The sequence below is a fragment of the Trichechus manatus genome, unplaced genomic scaffold, assembly GCF_000243295.1.
Source record: "Trichechus manatus latirostris isolate Lorelei unplaced genomic scaffold, TriManLat1.0 scaffold00159, whole genome shotgun sequence".
In the NCBI taxonomy this organism is placed as follows: Eukaryota; Metazoa; Chordata; class Mammalia; order Sirenia; family Trichechidae; genus Trichechus; species Trichechus manatus.
The window spans coordinates 6240514-6267488 of record NW_004444095.1 but is presented as its reverse complement, the minus strand read 5'-3'; the positions used below and the strand labels follow the sequence as shown (position 1 = coordinate 6267488).

Genomic DNA, 26975 nt, shown 5'->3' with positions numbered 1-26975 from the left:
CACTAGCTAATTATGAAGTAGGACATCTGATCTCTAGTTCCCATTGCACAATTTATAGTCAGTAGGTAGGAGTTTTATTTTTCTTTTAAATTAATTCAGAGGAGAAGAACGGCAATTCTTTATTGGACTCTTAGCATCTCCCTCCTTCACCTCAAAGTCTCTGTAACACTTCATCATTCATTAATATAAGGAAAACAATTTAACCTTATTTATAATATGTAAAATATTTTGTCAAAACACCGCCTTTGATTTTCACACGCAAGTCCTGCCAACTACACTGCCTTTGAAATCTGAACAAAGATGAATGCATATATTTCATATATAATATCTTATTAACATTATTCTCTGGGATGCTTTCAGAGGACTAAAAATGACGTTTATAAGATACTATTTATCTTTTAACCAGTAGCATCAGGATTACCTGGGAACTTGTTATTATTATGTAAAATTTCTTGGCATTATGTGTTTTGCACCCAACCTAAAAGTAAGTACATAATCATGTTTGGTTGAAAATTTTAGCTAAAACAGCCTACAGTTCACCAAAATAAGCCTTTACATGGTCATTAGTTGACAATAGAAATGATTAGGCAGTAGGCTACTGAAAGGCTGGTGGTTCGAATCCACCCAGAGGCACCTCAGAAGAAAGGTCTGACCATCTACTTTCAAAAGATCATAGCCATTGAAAACCCAATGGAGCATAGTTTTACCCTGAAACACATGGAGTCACTATGAGTCAAAATCGACTCCATAGCAACTGGTTAGTTGGTTGACAATAGAAATTTTACCAGAGAGTTTGGAGATAAAAATATGAAGCAAATGTTAGAATACTTCATCTTCAAGATGGCTTAACTACAGGTATTAAGGACAAAAGATTGAGCTTTGGGCTTGGTGAATTTGGAGAACTGTGTGACATCCTCCCTTAGCTGATGTGAATACCAACAGAGCAGGGAATAAAATTGTTCTCCATTTGATTTTCATTACTGTTTTTTTAGAGTCTACCCAGAAGTCCAGTCTCAGGCCAGTCTTCTCATCTATCAGTTCCTAAGAATTTGAAAATAATAATCACCACCACTACTACCTCCACTATTTTGAACTATTGGCAATAACAATTCCAGGGCACTTAACAGCTTGCCTTTTATATTTAAAACTACTGACTGATCTCCACCTCTTTGTGGAAAGTGAAGTAATTCCTCATTTATCATCTTGGTACTATGGGAATCTGGAAAAAAAAACCTATGGGAAAAGTTTTACAAAGATATTTAGGTCTCAAAGGATGAGTAACTGTTTGGCAGGCAGATAGATGGAGAGCCCATTCCCCTCAGAGTGGCAAGGAGGAAATGGAAGCCCCTGGTATGTTCTAGAACCCTGAGAAGATTACAGTAGATGAAGGATGAGGAGAGAATAGGGATTGAGGAGTGTGAACTGCGGCCTGTTGGAAAGGTCCTCAACTAGCCATGAAAGTTTAACCTCTATCCCTTGAGCAACAACTTCATTTCACAAATGAAGAAACTTAAACCTAGAGTAGTTAACAAAATGCCTAAAGTCTCTATATTCATCGTGTGGGCCCTGGACCAGCAGCATCAGAAGCACCTGACATTTTGTTAGAAATGCAGATTCTCAGGCCCTGCCCCAGATCAGAATTTGCGTTTTAACAAAATACCCAGGAATTCCTATTACATTTTGAGAAGCATTAATCTAAAGACCACTGATAACAGGGGTGAGTGTGAGGGAGGGGAGGGGTGGATTCACTGCTTAGGGGACATTGAGCTTCTGTTAAGGGTGATGGAAAATCTGGAAATGGATGATGGTAATGGTCGAACAACACCATGAACATAACTAATGTCTCTGAATCGTACACGTGAAAATGTTGACATGGCAAATGACTTGTTATATTTACCACCACAACAAAATAAATAGAATTAAAAAATAAAAGTAAAGACCACTGAGCAGGACGTCTTGGAGGAGGGGGGGATGACTATGTTTCCCTTGAATTCCTCTGTTTCTTTTACATCCTGCTGCTTTACTTCCTCTGCCACATCACTTCCTGTGTTCTTAAGCTTGGCCTTAGGAGAAGTCCAAGAAAATGCCCACCAAGATCCTGCCAGGCTCTGGCAAAAGTAGGGTGCCTTTGGGGTTTGGGCTGCCGTATAGTCTTTTTCATGTACTCTGGTGATAGCTGCAACCACGAAGTTCTCTCGCCAGACAGCTGCAGGCAGCCTCCCTGCAGCGGTGACGCGGCAGAACTCGAGGGGAGCGCGACTTCCACGTCGAATGGTTGCCTAGCGACGGCCGTCCACACTAGTCCTCTTCTGCTTCCGCAACCGTTTGGCGGCGACCAAGAAGGCAGCCATGGACATGGAGAGGGGCTCCTTAGTCCCCCGGGACACAGAGATCCCGAAGAAGGATGTGCAGCTGCGGGTGACCCCGTCGGAGCTGAAGTTTTTGGACACGTCAGCGGGGAGGGTGTACCGCCTCCCGATTACTGTACACAATTTAGGTCGCTGGAACCAGAAGATCCGGTTTCAGGAGCCACTAAAACCACAGGTGACACCCCAAGGGGTGCCAGAATAGGATCTGGGGCGGGCGGGGGCTCTGAGGACGCCTCGCCACCTGGGCGCCTCTTTTTGCCTTGGGAGTAGACACACGACTCCTACAGGGGCAGGAAGGAGTGGGGAGGATTGAACTTTTTCCAGGGAGCGCTGACTTTCCCTGTATCTCAGTGTATGTGTTCGTGCTTGTGCACGCCTTTTTGTTTGGTTTGGGTTTGATTTGATTTTTTCTTTTTCCTTTTTGCTTCAGGCTGGGAGATGGGGAGGACAGAACGGGGGAAAAAATCATCTAGAACTTCCCTATTTCTTCATCCAAGATTTGTAAACAAGAGAAGAGGACTCCGTGACTGTCTTCTCTTAACCCACCCAAATCTTTGCATCTTGGCTTCCTGATACTGAGTTATCTTAAACATTATGTGATCTTTCATGAAAATTCTATATTAACTACCTTTTGAATAATGAAGTGCCTGATTACTCCAGATACTGTAGAATTAGTGAGAATGTTATTTCACTACATGAAGAAGCACTTATTGAGCAACTACAATATAACAGGCAGTGTTGTGAGGAATACAGCATGGATACAGCCCTGCCCTCATAGGGCTTAGAGACTAAGGGTGACGTCTTCATAGAGGTCTAAAACCAAAAAAAAAAAAAAAAAAAAACAAAAACAAAAACCTCAAACCCATTGCCATCAAGTCAGTTCCAACTCATAGTGAGCCTATAGGACAGAGCAGAACTGCCCCATAGGGTTTCCAGGGAGCACCTGGTGGATTCAAACTGCCAGCCTTTTGGTTAGCAGCCGTAGCTCTTAACCACTGTGCCACCAGGGTTTCTAGGGAGGTCTAGCCATCAGCAAAATTGTTTTCAGAGGCTGTTCCAGTCTTCTGATTTAAAAGTCAACATTTCATGTGCTCTATTTCACTATGTTGGAGCCCTGGTGGCACAGTGGTTAAGCGCTACGGCTGCTAACCAAAGGGTCAGCAGTTCAAATCCACCAGGCGCTCCTTGGAAACTCTCTGGGGCAGTTCTACGCTGTCCTGTAGGGTCGCTATGAGTCCGAATTGACTTGATGGCAAAGGGTTTTTTTTTTTTTTTTAAATCTCACTATGTTATTTTAGATCATGTGTGTAACTGAATAGATATTAGTTTACTACGCTCATCTGTTTCCAGGGAGACTTTTGATATAGTGAAAAGGTGATTAGAATTTGTGATATTTAAGTGATAAATAACTGATTTTTAAGGGACTGTTTCTAATGATAGAGCCCTGGTGGCACAGTGGTTAAGAGCTACGGCTGCTAAACAAAAGGTCAAATTATACAAAATATACATGTGTACGTATGTATATGTATGTATGATTAAGCAACATTTATTATGTTTCTCTTCCTTTGCATTAGATTTTAAGCTTCTTAGAGTGGAGGCCATATCAGTTCTGTAAGGATCTCATATTTTTAAAATAGCCCATGGGTGTTTACATGTTTTATTCTAACTGAATTGTAAGTTTCTATTAATGTATGCTAAAAGCATATCTTAAAGATCTAGAACCTGACAGGTATAAATATGGTCGTTGAATGTTTGCCTTTAGGCAGAATACTAAGGTGTATGTCTTGATATGTCTCTTGTAATAATATGTACCCCTGACTACAATTGGAAGCCCTGGTGGTGTAGTGGTTAAGAGTTCATCTGCTAACCAAAAGGTTGGCAGTTCGGCTCCACCAGGCACTCCTTGGAACCCTATAGGACAGTTCTACTCTGTCCTGTCGGGTCTCTATGAGTCAGAATCAACTTGATGGCAACAGGTTTGGTTTTGGTTTTAACTACAGTTGCTCATCTTATTTCCTTATAAGGAGTTAAGGATGTACAATTCGATGTTTGTTTTTTGTTTGTTTGTTTGTTTTTCTTTCTCCCACTGCAGTTCAAACTACTTTTGAACAATCTGGATAAAGAACTTGCTTCTGGACTTCAGATGACGGCTATGGTGGAATATCATCCTGATAAAGATGAAGACACTTTTGACCAACTGCTTATTTCAGCAGGAAATAGAACAATAGAAATCCCTCTAGCTGGGTATGTTATTTTCATATCTCATGCTGACATTTTGAGCAGTCTTCAGATTGATTCAAAGGGATATTTTGTATTTTCTCTGATAGGTAAGACTTTAGTTTTCCTGTAGCTGAACTTAAAGGAAGAAGTTTTAGAAAATGGTGGTGTTTGAAACAAATGGAAGCCTAGATCTCTGGGATTTTTTCATAAAATAATCTAAAAGCACTCACCAATTGACTGTGCAATTAATTGATTTTTGTGCACCCATTCATATTATAATTTAATTAAAATGTTGTAAAATTCACTTCACTAAATTTTAAATAGTACAGATGTTTGGATTGGAAAAAATAGAAATGGTGCCATTTTGAGATTGATTGAAGAATGTGGGCAGATATAAGGAATATAACACAAAACTAAGTGGCTAATTTAGAGATTAACTTTGATACAAAGTATTTATTTGACCAGGAGTTTGTTGTTTTAATTTCACAGTGAAAAATGTATACTTCTATTCATTGTAAAATTTCCTATAAAACTAGTGTTAAAAATTTCAAAGTGTTTTCCATTCATATACATACATATGTAGTCTTTCTCATTTTCTCCAGCAAAATGTTCTACAGGTGTTGTTTCTTTTTCTCTGTCGACCACCAGTAGTATTAACCCTGGAATATTTTCTGCTTATTACATGGTAATAGACATACACCCTTTTATGATTCCCCTTGTGTTTTTTCATTTATATAAACTAAGTTTGGATCTGAAATTATTTTGTTCCTCCATATTGTTGAGAAGTTCTGATTTAGCACATCGTCCCATTTTATATGGGAACCGAGCAGTTGATACATGGTAGGAAGGGAACATGCTGTTTACCCTAATCCAAATATTTAATTTACTTTTTACAACTTATTTTAAGTAGGACCATTTTTGGTCCATTTGTACATTGGTATGCCTGTGACTGCTGCTCAGATTTGCTAGTCTGTGCTATATATGGAGAGAAGGGGTGAAGTTTGTTCTGTCCTTGAAAAGTAGGAATTTTTTTCTTGTCCCCACAATGTATGCTGTCTCTTATCAGAAGTCCCCTCCTCACTACAGTTGCAACATAAGGCCAGCACTGTTCCTTTAAGTGTGATGGGCAAGATTGAGGGAATTCTGTGTGTGTGTGTGTGTGTGTGTCTATGTCTGTGTGTCTGTGTGAGAGAGAAACAGAGAGAGACTTTGCTTATATATATATATATATTTAATTCAGATGATTGCAGATTCACATGCAGTTTTAAGAAATAAAACAGAGATAAAACAGCTGTAAGAAATAAAATAGATAAAATAAAACACCTTGTACAATTTCTCCTAATCATAACATTTTGCAAAATTACAGGATAATACCACAACCAGAATATTGACATTGATACAATCCACCAATCTTATTCTGACTTCCAGTTTTACTTTAACTCTGTGTATGCATGTGTGTGTTAAGATGTTAAGTACTACGTAATTTTATCACCTGCATGGGGTTGTGCGTCCACCACCACAGTCAAGATGCTGAAGAGTTTTAATATCACAAGAATCCTTCTCATTGCCTTTTATAACCACATTCACCTCCTTCCTGCCACATGCCCTCCATCCATAAACTTGAAAACTACTGCTCTGTCCTCCTCTACAATTTTATCATTTCAGATCTGTTCTATATAAATGGAATTATGCGGTATAAAACCTTTTGGGATTGGCTTCATTTTTTTGTTTTTTTTTTTTTTGCTCAGCAAAATTCCCTGAAGATTCAGCCAAGTTGTTGCATGTATTAGTAGTTTGTTCCTTTTTATTGCTGAGTAGTATTTCATGGTATGCATATATCACAATTTGTTTAACCATTTACCTGTTGAAGGACATCTGGGATGATTCCAGTGTTTGGCTATTAGAAATAATGCTGCTATGCACATTCTCATACAAGTGTTCTGTGAATGGACGTTTTTATTGTGTGATAAATGCTCATGAATGAAATTGCTATGTCATATGTAGTTACATGTTTAGTTTAATAAGAAATCCCAAATTGTTTTCCAGAGTGATTGTACTGTTTTATATTCAGACGAGCAATGTATGAGTAATCCACTTTTTCCACATCTTTGCCAGCATTTGGTGATGTCATTGTTTTTTATTTTAACCATTGTGATAGGTGTGTTATGAAGTCTCATTGTAGTTTTAATTTGAATTTCCTTGATAGCTAATGGTGTTGACTGTCTTTCCATGCGCTTATTTGCCACTTGTATATCCTCTTTGGTAAAATGCCTGTTCATGTCTTTTGCCCATTTTCTAATTGGATTTTTTTTTTTTAACTGTTGACTTTTGAGAGTTCTTTATATATTCTGGATACAAGTCCTTTGATGGATATGTGGTTTGCAAATATTTTTTCCCAGTCTATAACTTGACTTTTCATCTTTTTAACAGGGTCTTTTGCAGAGAACAAGGAGACCTGGTGGTGCAGAGGTTAAGTGCTCTGCTGCTAACCGAAGGGTTGGCAGTTTGAACCCACCAGCTGCTCCTTGAGAGAAAAGACCTGGTGATCTGCTCCCATAAAGATTACAGCCTAGGAAACCCTATGGGGCAGTTTTACTCTGTCCTATAAGGTGGCTATGAGTCAAAATCGACTTGACAGCAGTGGGTTTGGTTTTGGATGGCACATTTTGTAGAGAATGAGGGCACTGGTGGTTCAGTAGTAGGATTCTCACCTTTCATTTGGGAGATATGTGTTTGGTTCCAACCAATGCACCTCACTTGCAGCCACCACCCTTCTGTAGGTGGAGGCTTGCATATTGCTATGATGCTGAACAGGTTTCAGTGGAGCTTCTAGACCAACACAGACTGGAAGAAAGGTCTGGGGATGGCAAAGGACCAGAAATGTTTTGTTCCCTTGTACATGGGGTCACCATGAGTCTGGGGCCGACTCAATGGCAGCTAACAACAACAATGTTTGTAAAGAAAAGGTTTTTGATTTTGATAAGGTCCAATTTATCAATTTTCCTTTTAGAGATTGTGCTTTTAGTGTCAAATATAAGAACTCTTTGCCTAGCCTTAGGTCCCAAAGATATTCTCTAATCTTTTAAAAACAGTTTTATAGTTTTACATTTTATATTTGAGTTTTTATCTATATTTAGCTATTTTTTGAATGAAGTATAAGGTTTTGGTTGAGGTTCATTTTTTCTTTTCCCCCTATGGATGTCTACTTGTTCCAGCCCCGTTTGTGGAAAAGTCTATCCTTTGTTCATTGAATTGATTCTGAATGTTTGTTAAAAATCAGTTGAGCATATTTGTGTATTTCTGTGTCCTGTATTTTATTCTATTGTCTATATGTTAATGCCTGTACCAGTATCATGTAAGATTACTTTAACTATCCTAGGGCCTATGCCTTTCCATGTAAATTTTAGAATAATATTTTCTGTGTCTACCAAAAACACTGCTGGAATTTTGATAAGAAGCATGTTAAACCTATAGATCAGTTTGGGAAGAATTAACATCTTTACTCTGGTAAGTCTTCAGATATATGAATGTGGTATGTCTCTCCATTTATCTAGGTCTTCTTTGATTTCTTTTTATTGGCATTTTGTAATTTTTGGTATAAAGATCTTGTACATATTTTGTCAAGTGTATACCTAAGCATTTCGTTTTCTTTAGATCAATTCTAAATCTTACTGTGTTTTAAATTTTGATTTCTGTATGTCATTCTTAGCCTATAGAAATGCAACTGGTGTTTGGTGTTGGTATTGTATCTTGTGACCTTGTTGAACTCACTTTCTAGTTTTTGTTTTTTTGTTGTTTAGATTCCTTGGGATTTTCTACGTAGATAATCATGTCATCTGGATATAGCAATAGATATTTCTCTTCCTCTCCAAAATGTATTTCTTTTTCCTACCTTATTTCTCTGGCTAGAATTTCTAGTACCTGGAGAAGGACATCACGCTTGGTAAAACAGAGGGTCAGCAAAAAAGAGAAAGACCCTCAACGAGGTGGATTGACACAATGGCTGCAACAATGGATTCAAACATAACAATTTTTGTGGGGACGGCACAGGACCGGGTAGTGTTTTGTTATATTGTACATGGGATCACTATGAGTCTGGACCAACTCGATGGCACCTAACAATAACAACAACATGTTGCATATGAGTGGTGAAAGCAGACACCCTTTCCCTGCTCCCTCTGTTGGGGGAAGCATTCAGTTTTTCACAATTAAGTATGATGTTGCCCCATTTCCTATTGCCGTCGAGTTGATTCCGACTCATAGTGACCCTATAGGACAGAGTAGAACTGCCCCAGAGGGTTTCCAAAGAGCAGCTGGTGGATTCGAACTGCCCAACTTTTGGTTAGCAGCCAAGCTCTTAAGCCACTGTCTAATCTTTGGCTGAAAGGTAGACTTCGGGAGTGGCTTCAATTCTGGGTTAGGGAGTCAGAGGGTGTGGTGGTATTTTTGCCCACTTGCTTTATTTATTATTACTACTGCTCCCACTTTTCTTTTTGGTTGCTACCTGAGGAGATGGAAGGTGTTTTTCCAGGCCTGGCTGCCAGATGTCTCTTGGTGAGAAGGAATATGGTGAGATCCCCCACCATTGCCCCTCTTGCCCAGGAAGAAAGGCCTGGCAATCTGCTTCCATAAGATTACAGCCAAGAAAACCCTGCAGAGTGCAATTCTACTCTGAAGCACATGGGGTTGCCAGGGATTAAAATAAACTGCATGACAATGGGTCTGGTTTGAGTTATATATGTATGTGTACATACGTATATATGTATATTCAGTATGTATACAAATATGTATATAAATAGTTTTCCTGGGATCATAAATACATATATGTTATTTAATTTCTCATGGATTATAATATTAATGTAAAATTGGTTCAGATTCTCTCTATATATGATAAGATTTGATACTTTTTAACATAAAGGGCAAAATATTATTGGAAATGCTTTTCTGAGTCAGATTGATAGAACTGTTTAAACTTTCATTTAGATAGCATGTTCATGAATGATGGTTACTTACTGCTTAAATGAGAAAGGGTTCCACATAAATTTTTATTGCCATTTTTTTGTTTGTTTTTTGATGTAAATGCTGAGAAAATATTGTCTTCATAATGAGTAGGTGGTAATTATAGCAATGTCTCTCAGTTTTTTAACTCCTTTAAAGTTGTATGCTCAAATCACAAATGATTATTATCAAGCATTATTTTTAACAATTTTTCAGCTATCACAGTTATACAGTAAAACCTGCAAAACCCTGAACCTGTGTAAGGTGAAAACCTGTCAGAGAAGGAAAACCCAAATATTTTCCAGTAAAACAAGCAATAGAAAAGTGGTAAGACTGCACTCTGTCAAAGGCAGAAAACTTGTGAGACCTGGAAAAACGAGGCAGTCCTGTTGAGTTCCAGCTCTTACAAGTTTCACTATATCTTCCCTTTTCAATGTTGATGAAAGAAAATTGTAGACCACCTTAATGCAAATGGATTTATTACCTAGTCATTTTAGTCATTCACTTTCCCAGCATCAACACTGTTATTTCCAACAATCCCCTTGTTTGGTGCTCCAGAGATATTTATACCTCAAAGCAATGCATCAGAGTAAGATTAAGAAAAGGTAGGATCTGGCCACCCTTTTGTTTTATAAAGTGACAGAAAAGGAATTATGAATAGAAGAGTGGGAAAAAAGAATCTGCAAGACTATATGAAAAAGCAGAATCAGAAGATGTACCTTTGGAAGATCTTTGTTTAGCCATCCAGGTATCAGAGTTTGAAGCCCTCTGGTACTTGATATTGGGGTGTTGATCATTCTCTTCTTCTTGAGAGACTCCTTCAACTCATAGAGCCCAGTTGGCATCTCATCATGCAGAGAACATTTGGGGTCAGTAGGGCTTACCCTCATAACTGGCTAGACACTTCATTGTCCTCAGAGGTCAGCTGTTTTATTGTGTTGTGGTGTAAGTGGGGCCAGATCACATTTTTGTTTTTGTTTTAATACAAGACAAAGGGAAACCAATAGGAAAGCCAGAGGAATTGTTATATGTTACCTAACATTTACTACTGAGGAAGACCGTATATTATATCTATGAGAAGATTCTTAAGAAATTGTTCTTAAGACCCTTTTCTACTTCTAGCTATGTGAATATTTTGCAAAAATGCCTGACTTCACATCTTACATTGTGTATGTAATAGGTTCCTCTTTTAGATTCTGAAAACTTCTTGTTAATGTAATGTATATTCTCAGGTTATTGATCTTCCCTTTTCCAGTCATAAAAATATAATCTGTTTCTGAGAAGAGTATGGGTGTTTCTTAGAAGATGCAGCATATCCTTTTCTTGACCGGTGGAATATATGGTTGCCCACCAACATTTTCTGCCTCTCAGGTTCATTGGGAAGCTGCTTTCCCACAGACGGTGCATGCTGCGACAAGACAAGGGCATTTATGACTGAAAAAAAAAACAGTCGTGCTGAAAATTACTGTTTCTACAGGGTGTTGTATGACTCGTGTACATTTTTGGAAGAAAAGGAGAAATTTTGAAATATTTTTTGGAACACAAATGCTCCAGTGGACTCAGTGGTGGGGACTCTGGAGGTAGAATTAGTGGGACAATGTATGTACTCCGAGGGTAGGCTTGTGGGGCGGGGCGGGGGGCAAGAAAGAAAATCCATACTACCTACAAAAATTTCAGCGCTCAGTGATTCAGCATGCTTCCATTAATAGAAACACATGATATCAACAAAAAAATTCAAAGCAGAAAGCAATTGGGTCTTAAAAGGGATATCTAGAACAGTCCTGCCTGACCCCTGGATTTTCTGTACCTACCCAATAGCACACGTGCACGCACACACACACACACTCACATACACACACACAACCCAGAAAAAAGGCTCAGACCACTAGTGCCTAAAGCAGTGTTTGTGAATGCTTTGTTCAGAGCTTCTTATTTGTGTATTTATGTATATACATATGTATGTATGTAAGCATTTGTTTATTTTTATTTGGAATACCGTACCCAATGTGGAGTAAATGACTTAATACATGTGCCTGGCACATAACCCAAGGATTCAATAAATATCAGCTGTTATTATGATTATTATTGGTGCTGTTGTTACTATTCTTAAGTTTATAAGTACAATGCACTTGAAGCCTAACAAAATTAATTCTAAGCTAGGAGCTCCAAAGTTATATCCAGATAATTCCTTAAACAAATTGTTTAAGCTTTTTCAGTCTTCGGCTTTTCATCGGTAACGTAGGTGCCATAATATTTATCTACCTTTCAGAATTTTGTGAGCATCAATCATAGTAACATACTTAAGGGTACTTTGTAAATTATTATCCAAATATAAAATGTAAGTGTACTTATAAGATGCATATATAGGATGATAATTAACTTTTAAAACATGTATGAAAACATATGCTACAATAAACCCTTTAGAGACACATATGAAAAATAAATTTATCATTTTGTACTTTAGACCTTCTTTTAGACCCCAAATGATATTTTACAGCATCGCTGACGTCTTTTATTTCATCTGATTTCACATCATCCAAACTGCTTTACTTTGTTAAGTTCTACCTTTTTCAAGGCCAGACAAAAAAATATAGGCTTATGTAGAGATTCTAAAAAGAAGTCCCAAACAGGTTTCAAGCAATGAAAATATCATTGAAATAGATGAATACCCTCTCAAAGTGAGTACTTGGGAGGGTATGTCATGTACTTAGATGCATAAAATCTGATTTGTTAAAAATGTCTTATTGTTTTCGTGTCTTTATTTCACAATTTCTTCTATTGACAAGTATGCTATCAGTGGACTGGTAAGGATATCAGAATGTCTTTTAAGGACTTCAGATAAAATTGTCTGTATATGTTCCCTATAGATTTATGAGTCAGAATCAACTCAATAGCAACAGGTATAGATTTAACTATTAGGTTCTGATTGTTAAAAATTAACTAAATGCCCTCTTTTCCCTTCCCCTAGGTTAATTCCATCCTGTCAATTAGAAATTGAGTCAGAAGTTGATTTCGGCACACTGGTTGCCAATAGTAAAGTATATTGTAAAGAGATTAATATCATTAACCATGGCAAAGCTCCAGGTAAATATTTTCTGTCCTATAAATTAACTTACAATTTTGTAAGAAAGTTGATATTATTTGAAATGTTTGCATAGTGTATTAATAGCTTCTCTGATTCATCAGAAAAAAGACGCCTATCATTTGAAGTAGTTCAAACCTTAAGGATCATGAATGGTATGACTGTAAAAGACTGACAGGTAATATTTCAGGAAAAATGAACCTGCCTCCTTCCTGCTGAACACAGCCTGACTCTCAGATGCTTGTTGATCTCCTAAAGAATAGGAGGCAGGATGGCATCATGAAAGTGACATGGTCCTTAGAGCCATCCAGAGATAGAATCATGGCACCATGCCTCACTGTGATCTGAGGCAAGTGTCTTCAATAAGGTTAAATAAGGAAACTTGAGTTGGCTCATTTATAAACTGGACTAATAAAATGTGCTATGTGAAATAAGTATGTACTTAAGATTATGAGGTTTGGGTGGGAACATACATAAAAGTCCTAGTATGGTGCCTGGATCATCACAGGCACTCAGCCAATATTTATTCTCTTCCTCTATCATATTCATCTTTGAATTCACAGTGTGGTCCCTAGAAGACTGTTACTAATTGTTTGTTGAAAGAATAAATACTTCTGTCTTCCTCAGATTGGATTATTACTAGGGATTGTTACTGTGGTCTAACAGTTTCCATAAATTTATGTGTGTGTGTGTGTGTGTGTGTGTGTGTGTGTGTGTGTGTGTGTATGTATACTCTTCACTGACAGTACACAATAGGCATATAATCGCTTATCCCTTGATTCTTTTGGTGGGATGGTCAATATCTGAGGTGGCAATGCTACCCTGTCTGCCATAATGAGTTGAGGACTGCCTCAGGAGAGGGAGGATAACTCTCTGAGACTCTGCTTATTGGATACATAAAACAAGATGTCAAATTCCAAACCCTTTCTCACTAAGGATGTCCTCTAGGACCACCTAGTTGAGCACTGGGAATGATTAAGACAAAGGCAGTCTGTCATTTTACTGATTTTTCCTGGGGTATAACCAAATAAAACATTGTTCTTCCCTGAATGTTGCTCAATTTGCTTTCCATGATTCGGTTTTTAAATAATTGAATTTCTGATATCTGTGAAATTGTAGAATATTAGGGTCATATGGTGTAATGGTTAAGCACTCAACTGCTAACCAAAGGTTGACGGTTCAAACCCACCCATCGGCTCTGTGGGAGAAAGACCTGGCGATCTGCTCCCATAAAGATTACAGCCTAGGAAACCCTGTAGGGCAGTTCTAGTCTGTCACATGGAGTCTCCATGAGTTGGAATAGACTCGATGGCATCTAACAACAACAACAACAACATGTTGTTTGATTCTTATATTTAGGATGGAGTCTCTTAAGGTGATTATGGGCTATATGGTCTTTAGACTTCCTGGCTATATTTTCGAGTAGTGATGCATAATTGGAGAATTTTATTTATATTATTTTACTTTCCAAAACTGCAACTTAACTATTGTCCATTCAAAATCCTTCAGTGTTTTGATCAAAACAATATATACTCTTTTTATTCTAAAATCTCATCAAACTGTGTGTTTTTATTAAGTAAGAATTCTCTCTTTAAGTAATAGGAAATATGATTTTAATTTAATATTTATTCAATAAGATATAAGAAATAAAATTAAGCTGTAGACCTGGATCCATATATTTTAGGAAAAATGATCCACATCGGCCTTTTGTATTGTGTTAATTTTTTGTGTATGCATAGTATTTGCAGTGAATACTACATTTGATTAGGATTATTATAACTGAGGAGCCCTGGTGGTTCAGTGGTTAAGTGCTCGGCTGCTAACCAAAAGGTCGGCAGTTCGAATCCACCAGCCACTCCTTGGAAACCCTATGGGGCAGTTCTGCTCTGTCCTATAGAGTCTCTATGAGTCGGAATCGACTTGACAGCAATGGGTTTGGGTTTTTTGGTTTATTATAACTGAGTACTGTGAAATGTTAATTACTTTTACCTTACAAACTTAATCAAATTGTTAATTAATCACATTTTCCTAGTCTTGATTTTGCCCTCATTCTTGGAGTGGATCACATTATTTTTTTCCACCTTTACCTAAATTGATGGTATGTATTCACAGTGGTGAGTGCCAGTAAAGGGTCATAAAGCCTTTACTATTTGCAAGTACAATAATATATACAATAATATATGAATATTAATGAGTATAACAACATATATTCATGAAGGGGAAAAAAAAACTACTTGTGCAGAAAATAGATTCAGCAACCAAAAGTGATTTTAATGAAACTTAAAAAAAAGGATTTTATGTAACAAGTATTTTATCATGTTAGAGTCAAAATCAAATACAAATTTATACGTATATGTTAAGAGGACATAAAAAATTCCACACTCAGCAGATTAATGATTTGTACAGCTTAGTTTTCTCTCTCTGGTAGGGCCACTGAGGTTATTATCTTTGGTTATGTAGACCCCAAAGTTAAGCTATACAATGATTTCTTGATGGTCTTTTAATAGCCCATTATGGAGTAATCATCCATGGATTTAATCAATAGTTTTAAAATCTTTTTTCTTTAATGAGCCTTTAGAAAATGTTTCCTAAGTTTGCTCCTGACTTTGCATTGTAACACTTGTCTTTCTTTTTCAAAAGACATGATTCAGTCTTTAAAATGTCTCTAATGTTAGTATTTTATGAGCTGGTGAAGTATTTTATGATTTTATAGTATATTCATATCATCCGTCAGCTTTTATATTGGAAGATTGAAAAACCCTAATTATTTTAGCATGTCTTGAATTGCAGTCATACCCCCTTCCCCTGAGGAGGGTGTTGCCATGGAGTCAGTTGCATGTGTGTCAGAGCAGAACTATGCTCCATAGGGTTTTCAATGGCTGAGTTTTTGGAAGTAGATCACCAGGTCTTTCTTCCAAGGTGCCTGCTGGGTGGACTTAAATCTCCAGCTTTTCAGTTAGCAGCCAAGTGCACTATTTGCATCACTCAGGGACCATCTTTCCCCCGAGTACCCTAGAATATTTGAGTTGACATTTTCTACTACAATGTTATGATGGTGTTGTAACAGTTTCCAAAGTTCCTAGGGTGATTTTTACACACCTCTTCTGGGCTTAAACAGCTACCTTGGAGCTCATCATACTTTAGGTTTATTTGGTCTATTTTGCGCTACATATATGATGATGTTTCTCTTGCTCTTAATGCCCACCCCTTCCTCCACCTGATTACCAACATCATCTTTCTGCTTCACTGTCTAGAAGAGCCTGGCATCATGTGTAAACCAGGAAATGTGTTCGATTGGACCAAAGCCAGGAAAGGTCTCTGAGATCCAACTTAACCACCCAGAGAAGCATCCTCCACTTATTCTCAACATGTTTTTTTAGTTGTTGTTTTTCAGTTTTGTTTTCTTGGGAACTCTTGTCACGGAGTTTCAATATACTCTGTATGCATGACACAGTGCTGGGCATACAGCAGGCTCTCACTAATCCTTTGTTTTATTTATTTGGCTCAGTGATTTCTCAGAGTTTTAGTAAAGAACCATTAAGCTTTCAATGAAAGGTGACTGGACTCAGATATAACCTGTTTCATCCACTATGAGCCTTCTGTAGAGTCTCCAAAACTTATTGGTAGACATGTGAGCTGGTACATCCTTGGTGTGCTTGCCCTGGCTTGATCCTCCAAATACTTTTACACAAATATCTACTTATTAGATAGTTTTAAAAATATTTTGGAAGAGTAAAGGCAAGGTGAGGGGGCAGTGGTGGTTCAGTGGTAGAATTCTCCCCTTCCATGTGGTTCAGTTCCCAGCCAGTGTATCTCATGTGCAGCCACCACTGTCTGTCAGTGTTACTATGTTGCTGAACTGGTTTCAGTGAAGTTTCCAAACTAAGATGAACTAGGAAGAAGGGCTTGGTGATCTGCTTCAGAAAATCAGCCAGTTAAAAACCCTGTGGATCACAATGGTTTGATCCACGATCAATCATGGAGATTGCTCAGGACCAACCAGCATTTCACTCCATTGTGCATGGGGTCATCATGAGTCAGAAGCCGAATCAATGACAGCTAACGATAACAAAAACAAAGACAAGGTAGCAATGTGTATTTTGCCACCCAATGTCTAATCTGTTTCTCTAGAGAGCGTAGAGCAACCCAGATTCAAAAAACATACAGGTTTATGTAAAGGACCCTTCACCCCAAGTACAGCTTTGGTTTCCCTCACACCCTGTGTGCTGTCCTAAGGTTCATCAGTGGCCAAGTCTATGTGTTTATCTTATATGGCTTATTAGCAATATTTGACATGCTTGGTCACTGCCACCTTCTGGAAAAAACACTTGGCTTCTATGACATCTCATTCTCCTGTATAAAATAGTGGTTATAGCTCAGGTCCTGGAGTGAGGTTGACCAGGGCTCGAATCTTGGTTACACCATTTACTAGATGGGAGGCCCTGGGCAAGGAATTTACTCTTCCCAAGCATCCATTGCATCACCTGTATGATAGAGATAAACATAGTATCTGCCTCCTATCATTGTGGTGATGATTATTAAATTGTTTTGTACACTCTCTGACATATATTAAGTGTTCAATAAACATCTATTATTATTGTTATCATTATTCTTTATTGAATATCTCTCCTCTCCTCAATCTTCTTTTGCGGACCATTGTTCCTTTATTTTATTAAACGTGAGTATCCCTTAGGGCTTTCCATGGACTTTCATGTTTCTTAAGTCAACACACACTCCTTGGGCCATCACTTCCATTCCTATTCCTTCACTAACTACCCTCTATGCTAACTACTGTGCTACTGTTCTCTGGATCTTCTTCAGGTGTCTCAAACTTAACCCATCTAAACTGAACTCAGCTTAATTTTATGAAAATAAAACTTTTCATTTTCTCTTTTATGCTGAATGATACCACCATGTACTTGGGCAAGTCAGAAACTTGGCAGAATTCTTATCATGTCTCTCTTTTCCACCTCCTACCATCTTACTTAGTCAATTATTAAGTCCGGTCTACTCACTTCCTAAATATGTCAGAAATCCTACCTCTCTCTGTCCCACTGCGTCTTCTCTACAACAGGCCATCGTCTTCTCTTGTCTAGTGACTCCACCAACTAATGATTTTCCTGAAGTCTCTTCCTTTCTCCTTCTAGTTTATTTTCCACACATTGTTGTTGTTAGGTGCCATGGAGTCAATTTCGACTCATAGCGACCCCATGTGACAGTAGAACTGCCCCTTAGGGATTTCTAAGCTATAAGCTTTATGGGAGCAGGTCACCAGGCAGCCAGTGTCATATCTGAAAAAAATGAAAATCTGATCATGAATGTTCCGTTTGTACCATCCTTCTTTCAATGCCACTCTGCTCTTAAGATGAATTCCTTGCACCTGTTGTTAGTAATTAAAAATGGACACATAGACAAATAGTTCATCATTATTAATGGAAATAAAGTTATATAAGGCTTACAGTAAATTTCATATCCCAACTCTTTTAATATATTTAGAAGATTGAACAATGTTCTTTTGGTTTTTGCGTTGTTCCTGAACAAACTTTTGAAACATTCTCTTAAACTCTTTGGTCAAATTCCGTTTAAGTGGTTACAATGTAGTAACTATTTAACTGAATTCAGTTTTTTTTCTAGATTGTTAAATCAATACTGCCTAGTCATCTGAAACATATATAATTTTACAGATTTTTGCTTTGTTTTATGACAGAATAAAATGAACCTTAAAATGTTAAGTCATTTAGCACTTCTTAAAAATGACTGGATTAACCATTTTGGTTACTGTGAGTTTGTTTGCCTTTCCCTCAAGTCATCTCTGCATTAAAAAAAAAACAAAAACTTGTATTGTCTTTGTATGTTTTCAACACTTTTAATATGGTAATATTTTGTTCTCCTGAGTTAAATGAATATTTTTGGGAAAATGTCATCAAATGTGATTTCAAAGTGGTGAATTGGGAATTTGCAAAGTTGTTTAGGTTGACAGCATGCTCATTTGTGTTAATATTTGGAAGTGATATTAAAGAGACTCATGATTGACTATGTCCATTTGTTGAACACATTTTGAGCACTACTTGGTGCTGGGCACTGTATGGGGTGTGAGGACCACAGAGATTTAAAAGAGATATCAACTGATCTCAAGGATCTCATTCTTTAATGTAGACACCAAACATTACCATAAATTATTAACTATTTCTGCTTCCAAAATAACAAATCTCTGTAGCCTTCTTATATGCTCTTTGATTCCAGAATTGCATTTCCTCTGCCCTAACCCTGCATGAGTTGGATTAATTCGTTTATACAGAAGTGATATTGGCTAAAAGTGTGAGTCCTAGGATCGGAAACATCCAAGTGAAAAATTCCAGCTCTGTTAATTAGTTAGTAGCTGTAGCAGTTAACTCTTGCTGTGTAACAGACCATCCTGAAATTCAGTGTCTTAAAACAGCAATCATTTTTAATTGCTCATGTGTATGCAGGTTGGCTGGAGCTTGACCGATTTAGGCTAGGATTAACTGGGTGGCCCTGCTTCAAACTGAGACAACTAGGGACGCTGTTTCTTACTGTGTGTGTGTGGGTCAGCTGGGATTTCTCTGTTCCACTTGTGATCATTCTGGAGCTCAGGCCAAAGGGACAGCAGCTACCCAGGAGAAACACTTCCCATGGTGGAATTTGAAAAGAATATTTGGGTTTGGAACTGGCATCCTATCATTTCCACCCACATGCTGTTAGCCAAAGCAAATCACATGATCAAGTCCAAAGACAAGGGATAGGGAAACACACTTCATGAGAGGGTCAGTGTGTGGATACAGAGATGGGTCAAGAATTTGCGTCAACAATGTAATTTACTCCACAAGCTGTGTGACTTTGGGCAAGTTACTCAACTTTTCTAAACTTTGATTTCCTTGTTTGTAAAATGGAGTTAAATGATTGAACCTATCTAATAGAATTGTTGTGAAGACTGAATAAAATATGCAAAGCTCTTAGCGTATACGCCTGAACACAATAAGCAGACAATATATTTTAGCTACTAATTTTGGTTGAGTCCTAACGCGAGGCTCTTGGTTGTTGGGTGACCAAAGATACTGGACTTACAATCAGAGCTGTGATTCTTGGCCCACAGTAATATGCATCTGTCCCCTGACAAAGGTGTGAATACAACATTGTAATTACCTAAATGTAAACCATCTGCTTTTGTTCCCATTAGGTATATTTATCACAGAATACCATGGTGGATTACCCATTCTCATTTTTCCAACTAGTGGTATTGTAGATGCTGAGTCATCAACGATCATCAAAGTAGATTTCTGTGCAGACCAGCCTAGAATTGTTAATGACGTGGCAAAGTGAGTGCATACTACGTATCATGTTTCTTAATTCTTTCTTGTTCACTATTCAAATGTGCCTTTTGTCTTTGGTTGTATGTTAGATACTTTGTTCTTTCATTCAGCATTGATTCATTGAGCCTCTGCTATTTGCCCAACACTAGGGACTCAAAAATGGTAAGTAGTAAAAGATGGCATATGGGTACACATAAGAGGGACTCCTAATTTGGATTTTGTAGGGGTGAGGGAGTAAGAGAGAAATGATGAAGACCCGAGCTAAGGAAAAAGTTGAGAGGGTGGATAGAAGTGAGTAAACTGGATAAATGTAACAGACAGATTTCACTAGATTTGCTGACCGATTGTAGAAAAGAAAGGAAAGAGGAGGGACTCTTCTGTGGAAGAAGATCTTAAGTTTTGATATGTTGGAACTGATTTATCTTTCAGAATCCTGGTAGAACTGGTTAGGGCCTATTAGTTTTATATGTCTTCAGCCCCAGAAAGAAATTTGGTCTAGACATATTGGGTGGGAGGTCATCAGTGTATAAGTGATAAAGCATGGAAGTGATTAGATTAACTCTGAGATGGAGGGTAGAGTGTGAGGAGAGTAGAAGAGAACATCAGCATTCATGGAGTTTGCAGAAGACCTAAACCCTAGAAGAGTGAAAAGGAGGGACCTGAATGAGTTAGAAGGAAAACTAGGAAAATAAGGAGTCACGGAAGCTAAGGGAGGAAAGATGTGAAAGGAGATGTTATCAATGACGACCAGTGTTACAGAGATATAGTGTAAGATAAGGACTTTGTTGATAGGTGTGCAGTAGTTAGTTATTTGTGATATCTGATGGAGGGAGGTTACAAATGATTGTTTTTATGCCAGAGAGGAATAAGTGTGGAAGAGCAGTTCCAAAAGAGGATTGGCATTATTCTGGAAAATAAAGTTGTATGGGGGAGACATTCATTTCAGCAAAGATATGAATTTTTGCTGATTCTTTAGTTTGTAAGGAGCCCTGGTAGCACAAAGGTTAAGCACTCGGCTGCTGACTGAAAGATCGGTGGTTTGAACTCATCAGCTGCTCCACAGGAGAAAAAACCTGGTGATCTGCTCCCATAAAGATTACAGCCTAGAAAACCCTATGGGGCAGTTCTGCTCTGTCTTATAGAGTCACTATGAGTCGAAATCGACTTGACAGCACACAACAACAACAGCAACTTCAGTTTGTAGGGAACTGGGTTGTTAGGAGGAGAATGAGGTGGGCTGTTGGACCTGGGGTGGGATGAGTTGTAAAGAATCTCAAAATTCTTGAACTAAAAGTAACCATATAAAGCATCTCATCTAACTCTACTATTTATGAAATAATTGGTGATATGGACATGAGATTGAGTTCTATGTGGGGTGAGTTCATGACACTGACTTCAAACATTGTTATTTTCTGGAAATAACAAATTAGACTGCACAAGTGCCATTCCATTATATAGAATGAGATAGACAAAAGGAAATGACAGCCTCTGGCAGACAGGTGAAGGGAACTGCTCTTACACTGTTGGGTTTTAATTACAGTGAAAACTATGGGAGCCGGACCTGGACGGGACTGCCTTGTTTTTCCAGGTCTCACAAGTTTTCTGCCTTTGACAGGGTACAGTCTTACCACATTTCTGTCCTTCTCTATTAGTGTGAAGTATTTGAGTTTTTCTTCTTTGGCAGGTTTCCACCTTATACATGTTCTGGCTTTCTCAGGTTTTACTCTATAATATGGTTTTATAATGTATCTGTTTATCCAGATGTTTAGTAGAAAAATAAAGTATAGACTTCTAATTAAAACATATTTGCATATGTATGTATATATATATATATATATTTCATTATCTTGTAGAGTCAGTTTGCAAGGGCGTCCAGACATACTCTTGAATATCAAAGCTCATGTGGTTGAGCAGATTATTGAATTGTTAAACATAAGTGGTGACAAAAAGTTGGACTGCATACGCTTTGGTTCTGTTTTCTTCGGGACATCAAAAATTGAACATGCACTTTTATACAATAATAGCCCAGAACCCATAAATTGGGTGGCCATAATGCAAGACGATTCAGTTGGAGAAGAATTGGTAAGTAAATGGTAGAATAGGAGAAAATCAGGTATTATGGTTTGAAACATATTATTTTAAACCTACAAATAACCAACAAGTTATTTAATTATTCTAAATATATTTTAAAATAGGTAGATTTTATTTCATGTGTCTCCAAGAGTAACCTCAAAAAATCTAGTGAATTAAAATAACATTGATAGTAATTTATATCTGAAGTAAAACAGACAAGTACTTCTTATAGATTAGTCGTTAATGGGGATTTCTGTTCTCATCAGTTTTTCAAATGGTTCTTTAATTTGATGATGTACTTTGGTCATATTTATGTGTAAGTGTTACTTTAAAGACCTATAGATTTTCTTTGTTTTCTAGACTCTGAAATTGCAGTAATTATTGTATGACCTCCTCTTAAAACATGTTATTTCATTGGTGTTTTGTCTTAATCCTTTTTTATTTCTGATTTTATATTACAGGGTGCAAATATTGGACAAAGAACAGATGTTGCTTTAAACAATCTCACCTACTTAAGCAAAATAAGAAACATAGATGTCACATCTTTTATCTTCTGCGTTCCTAATGAAGGAACTTTATTACCTTATGAAAAGACTGCAATTACATTTTGTTTTAGCCCTAAGTAAGCAGAAATTAGTTCAATTTTAATGCTAATTATTGATGGAAAGTATACTAACTATACATTCATCAAATCAATTTTAATACTATTTTAGTAAAACTTGTCAGAGGGCATAAATAAGATTTTTCTTGTTATGGCTCTCAGTACTTCTAACATGGTTAATATTGCTTGCAACTTTCTAAATATGGTTCTAAATATTTTGGGTTAGATTAAAAATCTCTCCAGACTTCCTAGAAATCAGGTGGTGGAAATGGATGTTTTGAGTTGTGGCCAAAAACCAGATTGTGTAGCCAAGACCTGGTTCTTCCTGCAAGGATGGTCAGGAGATGGTCAGTGGCATGTTGTGTGTTCTAGACGCCTCCAAAGAAGTACAGGATTCCTGCCAAGGGACAATGCTTACTGATTGAGTGTCAGCTGCTGGAATGAACCACACACTTGCTTGCTGAAATTCACATGGACTTTTAGGACTTATGCAAACATTTATTCACAATTCCGTGTACTTGGTTGGGTTGCTTAGTTTGAAAATATATTTGGAAATGCCCTTTTAAATATATGATAGGTGTTGCAGCTACACCTTCGTGGGTTGCAGTGTTTGTCAATATTTGGTCCATTTGCAAGTCTGTTTATCCTTGGTTGTGAGAGGACTGTGTTTAATATACTTCTTTCTGTGTCAACAGGGTTACTTGGTGATATCAATTGCCTATTGATGACTGAGTTGTGTCTTAATTTAAGGAGGGTAATAAATCAAGCAATTGTTCTATTTGTACAATTTACAATTGTGTTATTAATGATACTCTAATACAAGCCACATGTCAAGATGCATTATACTTTTTTTTGCATTCTCAGATAATACTGGTGGGCTTCAGTGAACTTGTAAGATTCTGTTTAGTACACAAATCTTTGAATTTTCCAATATTCTTTTTCATGACAGCACATTAACTTCATTTGAGAGTCTAGCATAGGCACTCATAAGTTGATTATAATTTAAAGTCTTAGTTAAATGTTTTTTGAACATGATATTTTCAGTGGTATCTAATATTACCCATCAGCCTTTTGTGAAGTTATTTAAGTATCCACTGAAAATAAAAGCTGACCTTTAGGTAAGGTCAAGTTAGCCAATGATCAGGCCTGGATGTAACCTGTCTAGGTATTTGGTCCTACTTCTATTCTTTCCATCATTTCTTTCCTTTTCTCCTCTAAAAAGATTTGTGTGTCAGAACATAGCTGGTAATATGTGCTTAGTTCACTGGGGAAGAGAAATATGTAACAGAAGTTTTTGATTACACCAAAAGTAAGAAAGACTATTGTAGAGGTTTGAACAGAGTCCTGAGATGGCAACAAGCTGTGCCTGGAAACAAAATCCTTAACAGAGAAAGTGGCATTTGAGTTGGACCTTGAAGAATTAATATATTTCAATTACTATTACCTTGCAGATGTTGGCATGAACTCATTTTTCTGGGCTTTATTTTCTATGACTTTTTTTTGGGCACATCTCAATCTGTACAGTAATTTTGGAAAATGGATGACAGTTGTATTTTTATTTACTAACTTTTATCTGCTTGCAAAGATTTAAAGATTAGGTTGCTATTGTCTTCTGACAGGTGATAAAATGTATCACTTTTGCTTAAAAATAACTGATTGTGAATTTTTACAGACTGATCTATGATGGCAAAAAGGATGTTGATCCTTCACACAGGCAAGACTACGCTCTCTTTTTGAGATTTGAGTCTGTAGGAAGTAAAGATGGATTTTTGAGAGATGATGACAATAAAATCAACAAAAGTAAGTGTGAAATGAACATAATAATCAAACGTATAGCAGTGAAAATTGTCCAAAATTTGAACATTAATATTATAGAGGCAATTTAACAAAAATATGTGATTATTGAATAGAATGAAAATGCAGACATATTCAAGAGACCTTAAAATGTCGTTTGTGGCATGTTAAGAAATAAGTCAACCTCAGAATAATTTACACAATATTTTTACTAGTTAAGATTTAGAACTCCTCGTTTCCGTACAACCTGTTCCTCTTGAAGTCTTTCCTGTCTCAAAAAATGGCAATTTTGTTCTTTCAGTTGCTCACTCCAAAAACCTTACTTGAATTTATATCCTACATTCAGTCTCTTGACATATTTTGTTAACTCTACTTTAAAAAATATATCGAATCTAACCATTTCTCATCATCTTTCCTTCTATCACCCCAGTTCAAACCTCCATATTATTTTTCCTGGATTATTTCAGTAGCCTGTTAACTAGTTTATCTGCTTTTGCCCTTGTCCCACTGCAATCTAATCTCAACTCAGCAGCCAAGATGATTTTTTAAAATGTTAAGTTTGATAATATCCCACCTGCCCCCCACCTCCATCCCCTCAAAAGCTTCCAATGGTTTCCTGTCTCACTCAGAGTTAGGACCTTTTCAACAGACTTCAAGCTTCTACATGATCTGGCCACATATTACGCTGAACTCATTCTTCTACTACTCTCCCTCCCCCAGGCATTTTGGGTTCCTTCGTGTGTCTTGAACATGTTATGCAAGTTCCTACCTTAGAGTCTTTGCACTTGCTGTTTTCTTTGACTGGAATACTCTTTCCCTAGATTTTCACATGACTTTCTTCCAGACTTCCTTTATAGCTATGCTCAAATGTCTCCCTATCAGAGAGGCCTTTTCGGACTTTCCTATATAAAATAGCAGCCACATGACCTTGCGTTTGATCTGTCTGTCATGGTTTGAATTATGTCCCTCAAAAAATGTGTGTATCAATTTGGCTGGGCCATGATTCCCAGAATTGTGTGGTTGGCCTCCATTTTGTGAGTGTAATTTTATGTTAAAGAGGATTAGGGTGGGATTGTAACACCACCTTTACCCAGGTCACATCCCTGATCCAGTGTAAGGGGAGTTTCCCTGGGGTGTGGCCTGTGCCACCTTTTATCTCTCAAGAGATAAAAGGAAAGGGAAGCAAGCAGAGAGTAGGGGACCTCATACCATCAAGAAAGCAGTGCCAGGAGCAGAGCATGTCCTTTTGACCCAGGGTCCCTCCTCGGAGAAGCTCCTAGTCCTGTGGAACATTCATGAGAGAGAAAGCCTTCCCCTGGAGCTGATGCCCTGAATTTGGACTTCTAGCCTCCTTAACTGTGAGGAAATAAACTTCTCTTCATTAAAACCATCCACTTGTGGTATTTCGTTATAGCAGCACTACATGACTAAGACACTGTCTTACCCTACTTTACTTTTCCTCTAGCACTTATTCATTCTGAAATGTAATATATTTACTTATTTATTTGTTGTAAAATCTGCTAGAGCAGAGGCATTGTTTTATTCACTGTTGTATACCCAAGGCCTAGAAGAGTATCTGACACAAAGAAGGTGCTCAATATTTGTTGAATGAAAGATTGAATGAGCTACCCAAGTCTCATTACGTCTTTCAGATGATACTATTTGGTCTGAGAAAATGTGTTCTGGATTCTCTCTCTCTCTCTCTCTCTATATATATATATTTAATATTCAACAGTTATTCTTGTTTTACAGATGAACGATTTCAGAAAGTGGAATTAGCATTGACAGGCTCAGGACTTCCTGTTGCATTACAGTTTGATCCTGGGAAGGTCCTTAATTTTCCACCTTGTGTCATGGGTGAGCATTCAGAGGTTCTGTGCATTATGCAGAATCGAACCAAATCACTCCCTGTGACATATCACTTCCAAAAAACAGCGCATTTTAAAATCAATCCTAAAAGGGGCAAGATTGATGAAGGATGCATCCAGGTGAGACTCTTTGCTTTCACATTGCTTCAAACATTTTAAGGTCTGCCAAAATGCTATACAGAAGATAAAAACTTCATTTGCTCCACCAGTGTTTATACATTGTGTCTCTTCTATGGTCTAGTTATCCATACCTTTCTATTGACAACTCATACAGAATCCATAATTATTTGTTAAGTGCCAACCATGTGTGAGGGAAAGTATTTAATAATAATATTAAATAAGTAAATAAGTGCAAAACATAGTTCTGTGAATGAGTGAAAAACATAATTCCTGCTTACATTTTTTTTTCAATGTGGCAGGTGGGTTTTAAGAATGTAAAATGTGTTAAAAGAGAGCTACAAACAAAGTGATACAGAAATGCAGAGGACCAAGTGTTTATTGCTATCCAGGTAGAAAGGTCTTCATAAGAGAGTAGCATGTGAGCCAGGCCTTGGAGATTAAGTAGAATTTTGAAATTTGAAACTGATGGTACTTAACTGACCTAGAATTTGTGCTGCTGGTGGAAATCAGAAAAGAAAC

At 37.4% G+C, this 26975-nt stretch overlaps 1 protein-coding gene across 1 annotated transcript in view; it reads left to right on the top strand.

The window, feature by feature from the left end:
• Nucleotides 1-2325: 2325 nt before the first annotated feature.
• Nucleotides 2326-26975, top strand: part of CFAP47 (cilia and flagella associated protein 47) — a 431188-nt gene continuing 406538 nt past the window's right edge. The window contains exons 1-8 of the mRNA XM_023740562.1: nucleotides 2326-2544; nucleotides 4462-4613; nucleotides 12556-12671; nucleotides 19868-20006; nucleotides 21854-22082; nucleotides 22535-22695; nucleotides 24347-24474; nucleotides 26221-26456. Of these exons, the coding sequence (XP_023596330.1) occupies nucleotides 2350-2544; nucleotides 4462-4613; nucleotides 12556-12671; nucleotides 19868-20006; nucleotides 21854-22082; nucleotides 22535-22695; nucleotides 24347-24474; nucleotides 26221-26456 (1356 nt within the window). The 5' untranslated portion in view covers nucleotides 2326-2349. The remainder of the gene's footprint in view (nucleotides 2545-4461; nucleotides 4614-12555; nucleotides 12672-19867; nucleotides 20007-21853; nucleotides 22083-22534; nucleotides 22696-24346; nucleotides 24475-26220; nucleotides 26457-26975) is intronic.